This window comes from Fistularia commersonii, chromosome 16 (assembly GCF_037954325.1).
Source record: "Fistularia commersonii isolate RoL2024-O1a breed Wild chromosome 16, RoL_Fcom_v1.0, whole genome shotgun sequence".
NCBI classification, from domain to species: domain Eukaryota; kingdom Metazoa; phylum Chordata; class Actinopteri; order Syngnathiformes; family Fistulariidae; genus Fistularia; species Fistularia commersonii.
The window spans coordinates 14,229,900-14,249,839 of NC_141299.1; the positions used below are offsets into that span (position 1 = coordinate 14,229,900).

Sequence of the window (19,940 nt, forward strand, 5' to 3'; positions counted from 1 at the left end):
GAAAAATAGCTCATGTTTAAACTGTAGAGCATTGATTTTGCAGGTCTTGGTCATCGGGAATATTAAAACAAACACAGAAGTTCCTATTAACTTTCTTTAATGGTGGGTGACAAAAACAACAGAAAATCTTTTGAAGAACATGCAAGCTGAACAAAAAAGAAATCAGTTCCACATCATGTTGAGACAGACAGTGCACAGGACAATCTGTCATCCTGAAAAACAAAAGAAAGAAAAAACACAACTGAAGTGGTGGAAACAAACGGAAAGCCAACTGGGTGCAAAGCTTTTTCATTTGAAACATGTCCATAAATACACGAGGCACATTTGACAGGTACAAACCACATACAGTGATCATATCAGTCATATCTGGGATGATCCAATCCCTTTGTTTTGATGATCCAATCCCTTTCTTTTATAGCTGTTCAAAATAATTAGAAGCTGTCAAAATATGTATCTTCCCAGACATTTTTCTTTTCTTCACAATGATCATATGATCACTGTTCATTGATAAGGGGGACTGGTCAAAAAGTTTATTCAGTTTTGATTTGCTTCATTGGGGGGGAAGGCATATTAAACAACAAAAAAAATATTTTCATAAACAAACTCAACATGACACCCATCACAGTGAGGAAATACTATGAAATTTCAAATTAAGACATACTTGGGATTCCAGGACTTTCTCCACTTTCTTTTCCTTCAGGTGCCCATTCTATCGATCATATTAAAGTGAAGCCATAACACTTTTAAAGACCCGTTGTACTAAAGACTTGCAGGAACCATAGCCTGTATGCCCATTGGAGCCCCGATTATTACACAGAATATACATCCATACACCAAAGTGGTTAACTGTACTAGCTATCTTGCATTTTATACAGTTATTCGTCCTTATCAGTAGCATCAAAGCATCCCCTTGTTTGACATCATTCAAGCAGGATGACAAATAATGTGAGAAATCAAAAACACACTACATGATTGTAGCATCATCAAACAAAAATACCCCCAATCTATCTGATGAAGCTCAGATATGAGAGAATGTCAAATACAAAGGTCATGAAAGCAGAAAATGTCAAATATTAAGATCTCGCAAGAGCTGGTTGTTGTTGGGTCCTCCAAAGAGCCCGGTAATTAAAGCTGTAACTTGTGAATGACGGGAGCCGTTTCTTACAAAATGATGATCCTGTTCATCTATTGCATATTGTACGGTGGCTACTACTGGCGTAAATACTGGCTGTCCTTTGACCTCTTAGACCCAAGATGCTCGGTCAAGGTAAAAAACACCCCTTCCATACAGATCCGCCTGGCACTGTCCTTCAACCTGACCGTAACGCCCTTTACACCAAGATTGTGCAATGCTGCCGTGGAAAGGACACTGTGATGGAGTTTTCCTCATTAAAACAGATCTGAGCAATGCTGGCATAACACACTGCCACAGTGTAAAAATTCTTATATAATTCTGGCAACGTGTAAACTTCATACCACAGGCATCTAGAGGTTCTCTGCTGGACCAACTGTTATTGAGTCAGCAGAGACACATTCTGTTCTCCATTCTGTCTCTGCATTTTAATCCAGACGGCGGGATGTCAGAGTGGCGCAGTATTCCTGATTTTAAGCCGTTCAAGAGGGTCTTTTTGATGTATAGGATTCAGCAGTGTGTTAAATGTAAAGCGGGCTTCTTGGCAAAAAAGCAAATACCAAATTTGTCAGTAATATTATGGTAAATAATCTTGTTTATAAAATGAGAAAGTGAATAAATATTTAGGAAAATTCATCCAAATAATGCTTTGCTCTACTTACTTTGAGAGGATAAAAGGCAATCAGATCAGTTCACACAGAATGTTTCAATTACCTATGAAAATAGGTGTTAAATCAGATTAGAACATATCTGTATGATTTATCTTGTTGGGCTGCTTGCCATGGGTTTATATTGAGAGGATAAGATCTTGGCTTATTGACTGAAATGATTCTCTTATGCTGGCAGAGTGTTACAGACCTTTTTGCTTTTTATCAAGAAGAAAAAAATTAAACTAAAAATAGACACAACCTTATCTATTGTTAAGGTTCGCAACATTTATCACAAAAATAATGAAATTGAAAAGCAGTGTGTCACAAAGCAAATCAAACACAGAAGCCACGTGAACTGAACCTGCCACGACCGCCCATGGTTTGCCTGAAGTGCCTTCAGCAAGGCTGCAGGGTTTCCTCAGGCCTCCCTCTGGGATGTACTGGCTCTGTGGCCTGCAGAAGGATTGATGAGCTGCCAGACTAGAGTCCTGGTTATTCAGCAGTATTTTCTTAGAGGCCTTACCCTTTTTTTTCACAGTTACAATCACATATTCTTCAGTGTGACCCAGTCAAGAGAGGCGGTAGGGGGAAATTCTTGGCAAAAGAAATGGGAAGAGGAGGGACCAACAGTATTCACTTGTATTGTTCTGATTCTAGGAGATATAACCAGTTGGTTTGAAGCTTATATTGCACTCTTAGGAATTATAGAGACAAATGGATGATTGTGAAGTTACTGGCTGTTCAATTGTTGTATGGGTGGTGAAGCCTTATCTGCAGTGGCACAGAGCACAGTGGCAAAACTTTGTCTGGATCTCCAACCAACACGGGCACTGCTTGCAGGGGAAAAACACCTCCTCTACGAGTCCAGAGAGTCAGCTGAGAGAAAAACAAGTGAAAGAGAGACCAGTTACGAAAAACTTTTTTTTTCCTGCTCTTCGGCTCTGTGTTCACGAAATCGAAACTGAGTAAACTCAAGAAATTAACCCAGTAGTTTAATTTTCTTCAGTAAGAACATTCAATTGATAAGCATCGCGAAACTCCACAGACATGTGTCATAAATGTCTCATTCAGAAATAATGGCTGAGTTTATCCAAATACCAAGTTAGGGACAAGTGAGATATCTATTTAGTAAACTTTACCTTCAAGTTGCCGAGTGACAAGTACCCGAAAGTATATCATTCACTCTAACTTTGAAAACACCCAGCTTAGACAGTATAGGCATTAAAACATCTCACCGAGCCCAGGTGAAACACAAAAGCTGTTTGAGATGATAATTTTATTAGTGTTGGTATTTCTTTTTCAATTATTTATAGTATTTCTATCATATTCGCAGATGTGTTTCCACATGTTGAAACTATATTGGGCCGACAACATTTCATCCGGGTCTTTACAGGAAGTGTTTCTGGGTTTAGGGCTAAGACATTTATATTGAGGTACTAAGCAGCCCTTTTCTCAATAAAATTTTCCCTATGGGAGTCTCTCAAGGAATCAGTAAAGTTCTATCCTATTCTATCCGAACAGTAAAAAAATTACAAGTCAGATTATGGGATCCTGGCATTATGAGCAATTATTCCACACTTTGTAATTTTGTCCCAGTAATGTCCGCTTATTTTTCGATAATCTCCTGATTCTTTTTAGGGTATTTTGTTGTGCCCCCCCCCCCCAAAAAAAAAAATCAATAAAAAAAAATTACTGATGGAAGCTTTTCCCACTGACCCAAAAAACCCTCAAATACATTGCTGAAGAGCTTTCAAAAAATGAAGAAAAATCTTGTATGATGTAGCCATGCAACAGTTAGATGACATTAATGTATATTGACATAGTGTATATTCCCGACCCTTCACAGGGTGTCATTACCTTCCTGTGGGGGGTCAACACTGATCTCCTCCGTCTCCTCTGTGTCGTCTCTCATTTCTTCATCTCCATCCTCGTCATCTTCCAACTCGCTGGCAATAAGCTGGCGGGCCAGTTTGATGTTCAGACCTTCGTTATAGTGCATTTTCCTCATCATTTGAAAATGCTTCTTTTTGGCTGTAGAGGAAAAAAAGATTAGTTATTTTTATAATTTCAAAAATGCAATTGATGTATGGATCACCCAGAGAGCACAAATACTATTTTACACCTAGAAACTTACGACTGAGTCTCATACGGCACAAAACAGAGGAGCTGGGATATAAGAATTAAGAGGCATATTGTGAATTATAGCGGTGGGGACACCTTTCATTAATAGACTGAACTGAAAACATGTTGAAAAACATCACAATAGAGATCCCCCGAGAAAAAGGACAGTAAAAATAACTAAGCTTGAAATAGTTGATTAGTCCAGGACAAACTAATTTCAAAGGGGGTCAAACTCTAAATGGGACAAACTGAGACACCACCTGAGACCTTATTCAATTATCAATAATGTTCAAGGTTTAGCTCTGACAACAATATAAATGATGAGAAGCAAAAAAAGGCAGGATAGGCTTTTATATAAATGTATATTTTAAATCTAAACTGTTTGAAATTGGTATGAGTTGAAAAGGTATGTTAGTGGTAGCTGGGACAGGCTCCGGCCCCCCGCAAACCTGAGTGTAGGATTAGCGGTACAATTAAAGAATGAATGAATAACTGAATACGCAGTAGGGGGTCGTTGTTCTATCTCTCCATCAGTTTGGCAGCCCTTCGCCTGAAAACAAGGACCCCTAGCATGGTGTAATTTGTTACTTTTAATCATGTCAGTATGCTGCAATTTCATGTTCTTTGGAAACACGCAGAGTTCCTTTTCCGTATACCAAGTTGTATGCAAAGTAAATTCTGTTGAAAATTATGGGAGCAAAGCAGGAATGCCGCCTGAAACTCAATTTTGTCAAATTAGACAAAGATTTGTTTACACTTAGCTTTCAAAAAAAAAAAAAAAATCAGTATGCCTTTAAATCTGTGGTTATGTTCATTATAGTAAATTTAAGAAAACTGCGAAATGCTTTATTGCATTTTTTCTCTCTATTTATTCTTTCAACCCAAATACATAGTTCTATGTTGCTCCCCTTTTCCTTGGTCAGTAAAACCTGTGAAGCTTCTAGTCAGATCTTGTCAAGGACTGTAAGTGTCCAAACTGCTCTCTGGCCTTTACCGCAGAGATCATACAGGCTGATGGTGCACGGACGAACAAGGTTAGCGAGTACTCTGACACTGTGTAAGGCAAACTTTGTATGTGTGTGTGTGTGTCTTTTAAGCTAAGTCAGCAGAAGAGAATACAAAACAGTTCTTTCTAAAATCGACCCACTCTGCTCCTCTTCACTGCGGAGACTTGTCCTCATGGCTGCAGAGGACTTTGTGTTAGTCGAGGATTTGGGAAAAAATTGGTAAGCAGACATTATTATCATGGGTACCTAAACAGAGCAGTCAGCTAGTAAGCCACAATCAAAACCAACCACTTATAATAGTGGCAGCATACAACATACTGTTCATCACATGATCATTACCGTGGGCAGAAATGAACGAGTTCATAAAAACTGTTTAATAGTGTCTTGGTTGACCTTGTTCTTCAGGGGTCAGCTCCTCTTCCTCTTCTTCACTACTTTCCTCCTCCTCCTCTTCTTCTTCTTTCATAAAACTAGGTTCTGAACCTTCCGCTGCCTTCAACCTTGAAAAAAAAAGAAAAAAAAAAAAAGACAATTTGCTGCCTATTCAGAAAGTTACAGCCCCTCATCAGTTTTTAGACCATCTTTGTCCATTTTAAATTATGACAGACATTCAAAATTTCCAATGAAGGTTCATTTTAGGACATTGCATAAGCTACTGAAAAACACTTTCAATGGTGAGGAGCAGACGTTAGAAGAACACAGATGGAGAAGCAAACATGAGGGTGAGTTGAAGGGGAGGAGAGTCTAGACACAGTGAGAATGATGGGATGTGAGCCTGTGTGAGTAGTGACACAAAAATAACAGAGTTAGTATCCTCATGTCTCACAATCACAAAGAGCATTAATAGCAGAGGACCAAGCGAATAATGGTTTACAGCTGAGTGGATGGTCGGGAAGTGCCTTCGGGAGGATCCCATTTACTGTACTGCTGTGCTTCAACAGACTAGCCGGATTCACCCAGAAAGGAAACTTTTGTCAATTTCGCAGCAAATTCAAACAGTACCAACCAAGCTGCAAGGCATATGGTACATTTGAGGACAGGAACAAGAAGCAAAAATGAATTTCTATGATACAGTGCTCTAAATATGATCTGAGAAATTTTAAGAGAAGTCCAATTTGTCATGGATGACAAGAGAGCGTAAGCATAGGGCCTGGTGGGGCATGGAGGAAAAGAGCAGCTGATGTATTTGGAGACTTCAGTGAAAAGCACTGGAGGGCACTTTGAGAAAGTAAACAAAGGTGGCTAATTGACTTGCAAGCCTGGAGCTAATCACTATCCTCACCGAAGCAAACACACTCAGTCAAGCTCATCCCATCCCTGCATCAATGCACTTATATAAGCCTGATGGCAGATAAACTCGGTTCTCCCATTACACTCCACAACACACTCCTCACACAGTACACGTATAATGGTGTTCAAGGTTTAATAGGGATATCACCATTATCAGAGAGAAATTACAAACCTTTCTGCTCCCTAATTGTTTCTGCTTGTCTTAGAGATATTAACATAACATTCTGCATCAAATCATCACATTATGAGCTGGGCTTGCTATAATTATGTTTTGAGTATTTCAGAAGATGTTTTTTTGAAACAACATTGACCAAATCTTTGCGTGAACTTGAAAAAGCAACATCCATCCCAGCATTCTAGATGCCCCCCTGACAGTTATTTTGATAATACTCGAGCAAGGATTCTGTTCAGGGGAGTCTAATCATAATGTGTTTTTTGCCTCCACTTTTTACTATCTTCTCTTTCACCTAATCAGGCCAATGTTTTCTTTCCCCGTCTGATTTCTCCTGTTTTCTTTTTCACTGTTGTTCTACCCCTGTCCTTCTTGTCAACATCCATTCAAAATTAATTCTTACTTCGATGCAAGGTCATCAGGTGCGAGTGCACTGTGGCCATCTGAGTCACTCAACGCTCCCTCATCATCTTCATCCCCGAACATCCTGGAAGAGAAATATATTAGTGAGAAAAACAATGATGTGAAGATTGAGGGCAATGATGAGTATTTGGCAGTTAATGGGGAAAAAACAGGGTGCTGAGGCAATGGAGGGCAGGGATGAAAGCCAAGAAATGGGGGGGGGGGAGAGAGAGAGAGAGAGAGAGAGAGAGAGAGAGAGAGAGAGAGAGAGGGGAAGGCTCTGGGGGGGGGGGGTGACCTTCAGGCGCACCTTGACGTTTTGAATTACAAACCTGCTGAGAAACTGACACACCAACAAACATAGCTCTCTCATAGTGGCTTATATAAGATCTTTAAGCTGCAATTAAGTCAATTTAGGAGTAAATTCTGAGTTTATTCAAATGTATTCTGAATGGAAATATGTAGCTCCGGGTCTAAATCGATGAACGCTGGGAAAGTCACCTGTTGTAAGGAGTGCTGGGCTCGTCTATTTTCATCAGACCATAATCTTTGTCTGCTGGATGGTATGTGGCCAGGATGTTCATCTCATCCCATTTCTGGGATTTCTTCCTGCAAAGAGATCAGAGAAAAACAAAAATGAGGTCTAAAGGGTAGACAGTCAATGTGGGCCACCCACCCAACCAACCAACCAACTTCAACATCCCACAGATTCCTCCAGAGTGCCCACAAGTAATCTAGGACTCACCATGTCCCAGTTTTTTTGTTCAAGCGCATTATTTTTGGGAACGTGCAGACAAAAATGTCACCATCACCAATACAGACTCTGCCTACTTTCATGAAAAACCATTCTATCTCTTTTGGCTAAAGCTTCTACTTCAGCCGAATGTGAGTGTAGTTTGACAAAATGCTGATCTGTAAAAATCTAATACAATTGCTTTTTTTACAAAAGTTGATTTTCGCCCCACCTGCCAGGGAAGCACCTTTTAATCCCCCCAAACAGTTCAATTTGTCATCCAGAGAATGATGATGCTGTCACATCTGTCTACTCCAGCAGGGCTTTCAATATGTGATTCAACATGGAAGGGAAAAAAGGATTTCCCTGCAAGTAATATCCTTTCTTAAGTCTACTTTTGATAAAATACTTTTTTTGAAAAGGCAGAGAAGACACAAACAAATCATACTTGGAGGCATCACTTCTAGACAAAAGCATAAAAAGGCATTACAGTCAGGGGATATTATAGACAAATGAGAAACTTTCAATAAAAAAGTATAACTCAGGCTACTGTCTTTTCTGTGACACAAATAACACCTCAGTGAATTTGCTTTACTTGAAATCACAGTTATAATCCATAGACAGCTCATTGAAAACATGATAACTCTCAAAACTGCGGACTGTTCTTGTTGCTAATTGGAATACTTCACACTAAATATAACGGATAAAGGCAAAAACAAGCTGCAGAAATAATAAAGCCTTCAAATCAGATTACGCACTATGATTGCAGGAAGAGCTTCATTTGCCTTTCAATGAAAAGTACGAAATTGCAATCCCGAATCTGTGTTTTAGGTGTCAGTAAATCTTTTCTTTTTAAATTCCGTTGAGTTTGTGGTTACGCAACACAATTCAGAGGCAGCCATGCAAACCACTTTTGCTCATAAATCCACTCCAGCTGTAATACACTGATGAACCTGCCTCTACGGGGGGAAAAAAAAAAAGAGTGCAGTACCAACTACTAGTACAAACTAAATATAGAGTTGGATCTCTTGTGTGATGATGACTATCTCTTGAGGGTGGTCAACAGCTGGCGACAACGCTTAGGGGAAACTCATTAAATAGAGTGAGTCATTACTGAGCTACATGATCAGGTAGCAGTCAGAGGGCAGTGATGAAAGGTCCAGCTCTACAGTATTGAGTCTGGATGGACAAACAGCAACAGCAGCAGGCATTGTTTAACAGCATAGATAGTGGAAGGTCAATACACACAATATATCATTCCACTGACAGATAGAAAAGACAACGGAAAAGCCAAGAATTGATTTGCTGTTGTAATAAAGATGTCTTTTCACATTTGCAGCAGCGCTTTTTCAAGCAGTAATTCAACATTGAATGAAAAGAGGTAATTCATTGAGTATTGTATCATATTATGGAGCAGGTTGTAAAAAAGGGAATTATTAGATGAGACAGTCAACCAGCACACCATATTGATGAACAACCAAGGAGCAGTCACTCTCAAATCCTACATTTGCATCCAGGGCAAGAGAACAAAAATATCCAATTGCTCCTGAGGGGGATTTGTTGCAGATGACTAGAAACAATAAGTTAGACAAGTTATTGTCCAGGTGATAATTTGACAAAAGGGGGGTAATAAATTGTATATTTCTGTTATTCATTACATCTGCCATGCCAGTTTTCATCCGTCTGTTGATCCATGTTTGTAGGTATAGGCATTTAATATCTGACAATATAATGTTGTTCTAGTTACTTTTGTCACATTCGGTACGAGGCCTTGTAAACAAAACTCTTACTGAGGGTCCTCAGTCACAGCACTTGGTGACAGAGCCCTCAAAATATGACTTCAGATAAAAAAAGCACAACCCTAAAACAGAGGTGTATCTGTTCATCAAACCTGATCAGACTTGCAAGCCGCAGTCTGAGGAAGTCTTGAATTTAATCCATTAAATGCTGTCTTTTTAAAAAAAAAAACACAAGGCTCCCTAAAAGGCCTATTGTGCACAGTTTACTTCACATCAAGAACATGGATGTGGTAGAGTCAATAAAAACATAGTGTCCTCATACTAACTGCAAACTGGTTCTTGGGCTTTTGAAATAAACTTTAAGGACAACAAAAATGATTTCCCTTCGGGAACTAATGTCTGGATGAGGCCCATAATGGACAGTTTGATGGGAATGTCCATGAACATTGACGTAATTTGCTCGAAAATCATAGGAATAATTAAAAATCACAGCAAAGAAACGGGGCTATGACTTTTGTTGTTAAATTGCAAACTGAAAGTACAATTGAATGTGTAAAATAAGTCACACATTCACATGAAGTTTACTTTGTGATGTAGCCGAGCTACCTAATAAAAAAACTGAATGAGGTGTTTACAATGTATATTAATGACCTCTCCAGTAACTGAAAAACAATGCCTATAATATTCTAATTAACTGAAAAGCTGACATTCTATTCATTTAGTGTGGTGTTAAAAAAGGAAACACAAAACAAAAGCCAGAATTGATAAAACATAGCCTATAAAAATATAGACCTCCAATGCAGGTGGTGTAAATTCACTGAAGATGTGTTGTATACACACAAAAACTAAAGTCCATTGCTGCTTTCACATATGAGGTACTTCCTCCATACTATGACCTTCCTCTGACTTTGTTAATCTGATGTCTGAACTTTTTCCCTTAATTTGTCAAATTCATGAACCTCTTTTTAAATAAGGCCATAATGTTTCGAAAATGAAAGTGAAAATAAAGAAAATAACATTTGCCTTTGTCAAGGTACTCTTGAGGTGGTCAACAATGACTCTAAGACCAGATCCTGTTATTGCCCATGGGTATTAAGACTGTATTAATGTATTAAGACAATATTTGTAAGTAAAGAAACAAAATGACTTATGATAGAAATTGTAGCTACAGTTTGTCCGTTCACTCAAATCTTAATCTATCCATATGGCAAACAACTATGCACACACACACAGAAATAAGCAATCAGGTATTGTTTTTTGCAAAATGTCACTTGATTCATCAAACGCAGCCCCTAGGACCTTTGTCTGAAGACCATTTGATTCATCAATTCTTATCTGCAGACTGTCTTTGGATTTACTCTTTACACAGTAGCAGTTACATTTACTGGCTACATTTGCAGTTCTATTACTATCCTCTACTATGTACACATCTACAAATGGATTTTCCATTACCAAAATAGGTCACACAAATGGCACCTGTATTGTACGGACTTCCCTGAGAACTGCTAAATCTCTATGCATTGTCTGTGAACCCTCAGATAACAGCAGCCAAATACACAGATATAGCACCACCACTCCCTTTCCTTCAATATTTGAGGGTCTGGTGCTTGGCTGCATGCAGGATCCTTCAGGAAAAGTTTCTCTCACTTTACTTTCTCATCGTTCAAAGTGAGACTATTTTGGTATCAATACAGAAAAAGCTCAATTTGCTGCAGGGAATAAAATGCACTAACTGCTATCTCTCTTTGGCCTAATTTTGCACGCAGCAGCTATGAAATGACTTGCTAATGTCTAGATCTGTGGGGGGGGTGGGGGTGGGGGGGGGCAAGCAGAAAGATGCTAAGTACCGGTAACTGATTCAACATTCGAGTAAAATTAATCAAAGGGTGGTTGATGTCTTACAGCCATTTAGAGGCGACACAGATAATGTGCCCCCAACCCCCCCCCCCAAAAAAAAAAATTAACGATGAAATGAATGTATATGTATACGGTTTCTGAGATGGTTACTTGGTTGAGTGGTCACGTCTGACTTCCAAATACTGGTACTGCGGATCTTCGATGACCGAATTGCACTTCTTGTAAGTCGCTTTGGATAAAAGCGTCTGCCAAATGACCGTAATGTAATGTAATGTGATAATAGAAGATCAAAGAATTCCAATATCAATAAGTATATTTGAGCTTTAACCATAAATGTGATTCAAGCACAATGGTATTTTTTCTTTCAGATGATGCATGTCAAATTTAAAGGTCTTCAGTTGTCATTTAGAGGTATTTAGTAGTAATTCAAAAACGGCATTTTGATAACAGAATAGCGATCTTGCATGATCAGTACAGTTTAAAAGTCAATCAAGTTACAGGCATTCGACAACAGTTGTGCCTTTCAAAGATATTACAGCTGAGTGAAGTGATGCTTATAAAACTGGAGGATTGTGAAGTCATTTTATGTCACTATGGCATCACATGGAAGAGTTTTTAAAAGGACTAAACAGATGGCAGTACAAGGACAACAGGACTTGATCAAAGAGGCAAATATAAGATGGCATCATGGAATTCTCAAGCTGGATTAGAGCAGTTAACCTTGTCTGATAAACCTGCAGTTTGCAGATGGAAGGCTATTGTGAGAACTTGATACTGAGGTTCAAAACTGACTATCTGTCATATTTGATGTGTCTTCTTTTCCAAATTTCATTAGAATAACATTTTATCTTTGAGAGACAATTTTCCAAGCCTTTGCTAGTGTGTATGTATGCAGTTGGTCAGTATTTTGGAACGTGAAATGCCAAAAGATGATAAACCATTCATATTCAGTGATATACACACTTTTACACTTTATCACAATATATATATATATTTTTTTTGTATGTAAAAATGACCATGAAATATTTTTTGGCCACAAGTCAAAACAGCATAAGCCCAAAAGGCATCACAGTGCAAATATTGATTTTAAAAATGAACACTAAATCCTGAGCATCACCAAACACTAAACAATCCTTTTTCAGTTGAAGCTAAAATTCAAATTTACAAATTGAATTAAACACAACACTGGAATTTAAAAGAAAAATGCAAATGGAAAAACACAAATTACTCATAATGTAACACCAGAAGAAAGTGATTCAAAGGTTAAAGTACTATCTTTGAAAGTGCAACTATGTAAACGATATAAATAGGAGTATGATACTGCAAATATGAAATATTCTTACCATGAAGATTGTTTTTTTCAAAATATATTACCTTGCATTTAGTGTCTTCTGATTTCAGATGTTCCTAACCTCCAATAACCTTGTTAAAGTGCACTTTGATATCAAAAATGGCAGAAGTTTGAGCAGGCTGCCGCTGATGAACCTACTTCAGCCATCACTGTTTCAGAATTGTACCCCCTGTTACCCCCTGAAAAATCTGTTTCCAAATTTTTCAGAGGGTAGAAAGTAAATGTGAGATGGCTGTCAGGAGAGCATAGCATTAAAACATGTCATAGGCACAGCTAAACTGAAGGACCGTGTGTCACTGCTACAGTTTGAAAACCATGGTGTTATATCAGATACGCCACCAGGCTGACACAAAGCACCTACTGAGCACTGATACATTTGATTTACGAGTCAGATAATCAGAATTTAAGGTCACGATCTGCAACCTTTAAGGGCTTCTGGCTTAATCCTGTTTAATTTTCAAGTATTCTAGGGATCTCTCACCTTGGACGGTGGCGTACAAATTTGAATTATCGAATAAGACGATAAAAAGCGCACAGCACTTGATAAGGAACCAGATATGTCCAGAGTGGTCAAGAAGCAGGGACATTAATAACCGTTTTAATGTCGCAATACATGATATGTTGACAACAGCGATGCAACGATTCCAGGATTGAAACCACCTTTCTTGATAAGAAAGTAATAATTCCTGTTAATGTCTATAAAGATCATTGTCACTATATTGCTACAGTAGTTATTGCTCGAACTCACATTACTGGGGATAGGATGAAACATCAACGCCGTAATTTTCATCCACGATAAGACGTAATGGGGGAATACAATAGGGGCTAGAAGTTATGTTAATGGTTATCAATTTTTTTCTAATTCACTACATAGTTCATGGGATTTTTGGTGAAGAATCTTTCATAAAAGCAATGCATCGTGGACGTTGGCAAAAAAAGAAACACCGGTCTCTCTGACGTTACTTGGGGTAACTGTCATTACGACTGGCCGGTGTGGAAGCTAACCTGCCTCGGTTGATGAAAAAACAAGGGTGGCTTTTCAAGAAATATATTAAAATATTATCGAGTTCACTCGTAGTTACAAGAAGCAAAAGAAACACGTTTCTTGGCGATAAGAGATAAGGCGCTGACTTCTGCGAGTAAGTTAGCCAGACAGAGCTAACGCGCGTGTAGCTAGCTTAGGTTACCTTACCTGGCCGGCAAACTCGGGGAGCTAACGTTAACTCGGCTGAAAACTTACTGTTGATCCTCTTCCGAGAGTCCGGAGGTTTGCTCAGGGATTTCTCCCTGAATGTCATCAGTCAGTGATTTGACGCTGGTCGCGCTGCTCTTGTTTTTCAGAATGCCTTTTATCGGCCGGGGAGCTGCCATTCCCAGAGGCTGTCTGTCAAACCCGGGCTGTCTCAATGTTCCTTGGCGACTGATGGGCGCTTTGGAGGTTTCCTTCTATTTAATCGCTAGAAACCGGACCAGTTTCGGACATGCTCGCCGTCATAACTCAAACGACTTCCGGGAAGCAGAGAGAGAAAGCCTAGTCTGGGTCCACAGTGCAGGGGAACATTTCGACTCCGGTTCTCCCACTGACTGGCGGGGCGAACGCACCAAAAGCGGGTCTTGCGATGCGTGTAATATCGCGATACTTTGAAACGCGACCGCGCATTGTTCTCGGGCTTTTGTATTCGTTAAGTTTGCCTTCTATGTGACGACTGTGGGACATGTATTCAATATTTTATCAATTATATTTTCTTCCTGTGTGAAATTAAGAGACTATACATCCCATGATAAAATAAAATACAGCCCAACAGGAAGATATTTAATTTTTGATCCTTGTATGTAAAGATATATGAAAACTGAAAAGTATTATATTCTGGCCAACGGCAGCACCTCAATTGCAAGTCAAATCACCAAAAGTAATCATATTCATATGGATAATGATAGTAATAGAACTGCATCACCATAAACACTCTATAGTCTTCACTTGTTACCAAAGACACTTTATAGTTTATTTGTATTTCTTTTATATATATATATATATGTATATACATATATGCAGATATATATATAGTTATATATATATATTTTTTTTTTCTGTTTATACAATTTTCTACAATTATTTATTATTGTTCTGTTTTCTTGTAACTCTGGCACAACAATTTCCTTCGGAATAAATAAAGTTGTTCTTATTTTTATTCTCATTCTTATTCTTATTCTCAAAATGTGGTTTCGTCATAATTGCTTTGGCTAAGGTTCACTGAATGTTTACTTGGAATCTCAAACTTTTCATATCGAAGAGCCCGTTCAGGTAACATTACAGGGACACCATTTTTTTCTATTGACATATTTATTAAGAGTTATTATCAGAGATGGTAATCACAGGTTGCAAGATTTTTTATTTAAAAAAATTATATATATTCATTAAGAAACTACTCAGGATCAGTAAAATATTCTTATGTCCCTTCCTACATGTGTAGGAAACGACACACTCGACATTTCTGCAATGTTGTTGTTACATATCTGTCAACAAATAAAAACAATGCATTTATTTCATCTCAGATGAAATCAATATTTGTCTTTTAATGAGCATGGCAGTCTTTGCTAAGACTTTTGTCAAACAAACACTCACTTTATTTATTTTGTCCCTCATATTTATAGAAGGACAGTTAATAACCAATACAAATAAATACTGATTCTAAGATATGACTCTTAGTCATTGCTCTGGGTGATTCGTCATCCTCCACACTGTTCCCAGCAGCTGATGGGATATCCAGCTGCAGTCAGGCTGATCAATAGCTGATTGGCACTGGACTCTTAGAGGTTCAAGAGGCAGGTTGGACCTGCTTCCTGGCAAGTGCTCGAGCAATACTCAGCTGCTTCATCCAGGGCTTCTCAGTGAAGGTTCTGTATTAAGAAAAACATTTGTTATACAAATCTATGAGCTGGCAAACAAAAATTTGTCTGCATCATATAAATTATCATTAAAATAACTGTGATACCGGATGATTCAGCTCAACGTAAACTTATTTAGTGAGCGTTTTGTATTCAAATTGAGTTCTAATTTCTCTGTTTCTTTTGCTGTAACTCCATTTGAAAATAAAAGAAAGGGAGTATATTTTCAATATCGCACATAATAAAGGGACTTTTCTCCATGAAAAAGTAATAGCAATAATATTAGCTGCAGTTAAGATATCTGGTGCCTCTTTAATTTTACAATATCGTCCAAAGACATACATCAATCTGTGTGAGTAATGTAAAAGAATATATCGACAATTGAAAACCAGGATTAATATTTTCAGCAAATGCAACATACTGTTAAAAGGACTAAGGTAAGACACCTGGCAATGGTCAAGCAGTACACTGCTTTTTCTCTGGGACTTCTGACACAGCATTGGGATGATTTCATACATGGGTCTGGGAGAAGGGAGGAGCTGGGTGAGGCACTGACAAACACTGGCCTGGGAATCTTTTTCCTAGCGATAGGCGGGAGTAAAACCTTGCTCCTACTTGCCCCAACTTTACTGATTTCATCCGAAGGGGTGTTCTCCCTGTTCTTCAACCCTTGCTTTAGGGTTTTCTGCATCACTTTAAAGTTGCCTGGTTTCACAGAGATCTCACTGTGGAGCTCCTGAGGCCCTCCTCTGGCGGGGAGCTGGGAAAATGAAAGCTGGTCGGTTATATTTAGTTGGGTAATTACTCTCTTTGGTTTTGAAGACATCTTTGGTTGGTTGTAGCCATCCACCAGCAAGAGATCTCCCGCATTGCATTTAAGGGAATGCAGATATTGACTGGTAAGAACTCTCCTCTGACCCAATCGCACCCAGCGTTTTATCTGTAGGTAGATTCGTACGGGAAGTGTCATACATGAAAGAGATATGTACGAGAACAGCTTCTCAACCAGGTAGCACACACAACCCCTATGTCCATGTTGAATGGCAATCTTTAAAGGGTCATGTCCTGCAGGATCCCGACAAGCCAGAGTTGAAATATTCTTAGAGATGAAAAGTTTGAGGATGAGAAGCTGATTGCTTTCAGCGGCTGCATGGATTGGGCACTTTCTGGTGTCTCTGTGGGCAGTTGGGTGGCACCAATGGCGCAATGGATGGACACCCACTGGTTTGTCAGCACGCACACCCCTCTCCATCAGCCAGCTCGCCAGCTCCAAGTGACCCAAAGAGGCAGCAATGTAAAGTGCCACCCGCAGCTGAAACCTAAGAAGAAAAGTAAAGAAAAATACATTTTGAGCGCATTAATATTTGCGGACGAACATAGCTCTCTCAAAGTCTAAGGAGTCCCAAACCTTATGACACGTCTTTTCTGTGATAGGTGACTCTGGACTGTTAATCTGTTACCTAGGAGGCAACCCTGGAGATACTCCACCCACCCATTCCATGTATCCAAACGGAGTGTTGTGCCTAAATTACAGTGAAAGAAATATACGGCTAGTTTCTGTAAATATGTACTTCATTTCTTATTTTTAATCTTTAAATTTACTGTGTTGCAGTTCAGGAAAACATCTGTCTCAGCTTGATGTAACTCCTTTATCTGAGCATAGTTTATATTTGTGTATAGTTACAGAGTATTGCTGTGCAATTACTTTTAAGTGCAAAAATATATTGTCCACTGTTATATAGATGAACCAAGTCATCACACAAATAAGAAGCTCCCTAGGATCAGATCTACCTTTTTAATATACTACTTGTTTCATTTTTTTTTTGTTTTAGATAAGTAGCTATGCAGCCCTCACACACATAGCAGGCTGTGTAAAGTGAAAGCAGCTATTACCGACACCAATGTCATAGTCTTCCAGCTGGTTGCAGTCGTAAAGTTGGACTCTGGTTGGTGTAGTGAGGACAAAGACGCTGACAGGCAGTCCTGTTTGGACAGACACAACTGTCTTTAGCCCTGCCACAGACATTTTCAGAAGAGACGCATTTCCCATGATTGGCAACAGTTCTCCTGTGACAGCAATGAACACAAACATTGCTGGCCTCTGTTCATTCTGAAGGAAAAAAAGACAATAATACGGTTGTTATTTGATTAAATAATAGATGAATGCCTACAATAGTTAGTCACTGGTGCGTTAAAATGAGTTACACTTTTTTTCTATCTTGTTAAGTTGCATTTTTGTTTTTAATAGATATATATGCTGTGTGTAGTGATGTTTTTTTTCTTTTTTTCCACATTTGGGGTGTATTTCTATTGTAAATACTATTATTATTGTTTGAACCCCTCCCCTCTGGAAGATGCTACATAGCACCGTTTGCCAAGATCACCAGGGACACAAACAGTTTCTACCCCAGGCTGTCACGCTTATGAACTGTAAATAGTCAGAATGTGAGGAAATAAATAACAAGACTCCCATACAGTACATTTCGTTTCTACCCTGCACTTTGAATGCGATTGCACATTTTTATGCGTACTTGTGTTTTTATATATACTACCTATTTTTCCTTCTTATTTTCATTTATTTTTTTATTACCTAACTTATTCCATTCACTGTGCAGTGAGCAATGACAACCCGGAAACAAAGTCCTTGTTCTTTTTGAACTTGGCGGATTAAAATGATTCTGATTGTGATACGGATAAATTGTGTCATCTATAGTGACAATCTAAGACTTTGCTGCCACACTGTGGCTGATTTTATTAAAGAAATAAAACACAGTCATTTCATTTTAAAATAATCCAACCTTGTAAACTGCAGTTGTGCAAAAATAAAACAAATGGTTGTGAAATGCAATATGCTTTGCAACTTTTTATACATTAACAAGATACTCTTCATACTGCTTCACAATTTAAAGCCACCAAAATTATATTAACAGAGACATGATTGTATTATTTTAATTTTGAGTTACTATTACGATACACCAGTTTTGAGATACAGTTGTTCTGCCAAGCATGTTACCATTTGTAAATAATTCCATAGAGGTCAACTGTTCTTCATAAAATGTGAAACTTGGTTTTAAACATAAAACAGGAAAATGTACATTTATTCATAGCTCTATGTCAGGCTCTTATCCTGACAGTTTGAACACATTACTATCAAAAATAATAGGATTAAAAATATATAGTTGGACATATTTGACAATGGCTGAAAAGGCACAGACTCTCTAGAAAACAACAGTTTTTAAGAGGGGATGTTAAACAGTGACAAAAGCACACTCACTCAAACAATGACAACTTTTACAGGAGGTTGCCTAGTGATAAGACTGGAATTTATCCCAATAATAAAACCAAGTAATCGGACAGACCCAAAATGTCAGACATCCAATAATTCATTCCCTACAAGAACAAGGTGTTTTTATTTTTTTGGTGCTGCATAATATCACAAAAAGTAATCTGAAAGGCAAAGCATTTGATGCATTTTGAAATCTGTAGCAGTACTGCGATGGCTTCACATTTTCGTGTTCAATACTTCTTTATTTATTCATATCAGCATCTACTTTCAATGAGAATTGTCTTATGCTGATAAAATTTAGCCACAAAACTCAAAATTAGGTAGAAAACGATTCATCCCTGTGTCATTTGAATACCTTTATAAGGCACTGAATGGTGCTGCCACTTGCAATGCCCACGTCACTCAAAGCCCAATTGTCCTGCAGCGCTGCACCGCCCCAGCTCAACTCCAGGTAATGGTTGTCATTTGGCAATTGCACAAGAAAGATGTCCTTCAAAAATTGAAATTAAAAATTGAATCAAGCTGTGATGAAAACTCAATGCAACAGTTCAGTGTTTAGATTTTTTTATCCTTGTCAGCACAGTAAATAGAGAACAAACTTTTTTCATTGCATAACATAATGTTGTGTATTTTGTGACACAAGGAACATAATTTATTTCGACAATTTAATTTAAATTAGATACTTGCTTAATCAATAGCGGAAAGAATATAGCAAATTGCCAAAATGCAACTATAACTAATGAAAAATTACCCCCAACAGGGTCTGTAATATTACCTGAACCTCCTGTTTTAGGTCCCGCACAGTCTGATGTGGAGAGATGTCCAAAGTCTCCCAAGAACCATTAAAGGAGATGGATACCTTCATGGTAGCAACCTTCTGCTCTCCTTGTGGTCCTCTGTGCTGCTCTAATCGGACAGCAGCATGTGTATAAAGGGAGTGGGAGGGGTTGTGTGGAAGCATTTGAGAGGCCGAATTCTTTATAAAATGGGATGCAGGAGAGTCAACACGTGACAATTCATTAAATCCCATCTTATTTGAAGGGTTCTTTTGATAAAATATAAGTTTCCAAAGGTGTAGTCTGAGTAAGAGATGGTTTTATTGAGGACAAACTTTTACATATCACATAGGGTACTTAAATTTCTCTTTCATCAAGTCGAAAATGATTATTAGACATCAGTGGACCAGCTATAACAGCGGATGTCAGGCCAGCTGACAAAATGTGTTTTCCTTTTAACTGTGATCGTGATGCATAAATAAGGTATACATGACAGGGAGAACAACGTATATCACAGATTATGGCTTTGTTTTACAGA

The 19,940-nt window shown here is 38.3% G+C and overlaps 2 protein-coding genes across 3 annotated transcripts; both read right to left on the minus strand.

Annotated features, from left to right (window-relative positions):
- Positions 1-80: 80 nt before the first annotated feature.
- ppp1r2 (protein phosphatase 1, regulatory (inhibitor) subunit 2) lies at positions 81-14,064 on the minus strand. Its single transcript, XM_086161619.1, has 6 exons — positions 13,695-14,064; positions 7,276-7,383; positions 6,776-6,859; positions 5,304-5,410; positions 3,640-3,813; positions 81-2,658 (listed from the first exon to the last, which is right to left on the minus strand). The coding sequence occupies exons 1-6, from the start codon at positions 13,823-13,825 to the stop codon at positions 2,639-2,641; spliced, it is 624 nt and encodes a 207-aa protein (XP_086017745.1). The 5' UTR covers positions 13,826-14,064; the 3' UTR covers positions 81-2,638.
- A 579-nt stretch (positions 14,065-14,643) lies between these two features.
- Positions 14,644-19,532, minus strand: LOC147226031 (protein ANKUB1-like). 2 transcript variants are annotated; one of them, XR_015107281.1, is made up of 7 exons: positions 19,402-19,532; positions 18,982-19,116; positions 17,234-17,450; positions 16,749-16,863; positions 15,945-16,659; positions 15,787-15,862; positions 15,297-15,352 (listed from the first exon to the last, which is right to left on the minus strand). XR_015107281.1 is itself a non-coding variant. In XM_086161984.1 (6 exons), exons 1-6 carry the CDS (start codon positions 19,489-19,491, stop codon positions 15,271-15,273), a joined length of 1,512 nt encoding a protein of 503 aa, XP_086018110.1. In that variant the 5' UTR covers positions 19,492-19,532; the 3' UTR covers positions 14,644-15,270. The 2 variants fall into 2 exon arrangements, 1 of the variants encoding a protein (XP_086018110.1); XM_086161984.1 differs by having other exon boundaries at positions 14,644-15,352; positions 15,787-16,659.
- Between the last annotated feature and the right edge of the window lie 408 nt (positions 19,533-19,940).

Excerpts from the sequence above, each read along its gene's own strand:
- ppp1r2 (XM_086161619.1), bottom strand. The coding sequence starts at position 13,825 with ATGGCAGCTCCCCGGCCGATAAAAGGCATTCTGAAAAACAAGAGCAGC. Across the intron at positions 3,814-5,303 it reads GCTGACCCCTGAAGAACAAG|CCAAAAAGAAGCATTTTCAA; the intron begins GTCAACCAAGAC and ends TTTCCTCTACAG. Across the intron at positions 2,659-3,639 it reads TGTTGACCCCCCACAGGAAG|CTGACTCTCTGGACTCGTAG; the intron begins GTAATGACACCC and ends TTTTTCTCTCAG.
- LOC147226031 (XM_086161984.1), bottom strand. The coding sequence starts at position 19,491 with ATGAAGGTATCCATCTCCTTTAATGGTTCTTGGGAGACTTTGGACATC. Across the intron at positions 17,451-18,981 it reads CCATTCAGTGCCTTATAAAG|AATGAACAGAGGCCAGCAAT; the intron begins GTATTCAAATGA and ends TTTTTCCTTCAG. Across the intron at positions 16,864-17,233 it reads AGACTATGACATTGGTGTCG|GCACAACACTCCGTTTGGAT; the intron begins GTAATAGCTGCT and ends ACTGTAATTTAG.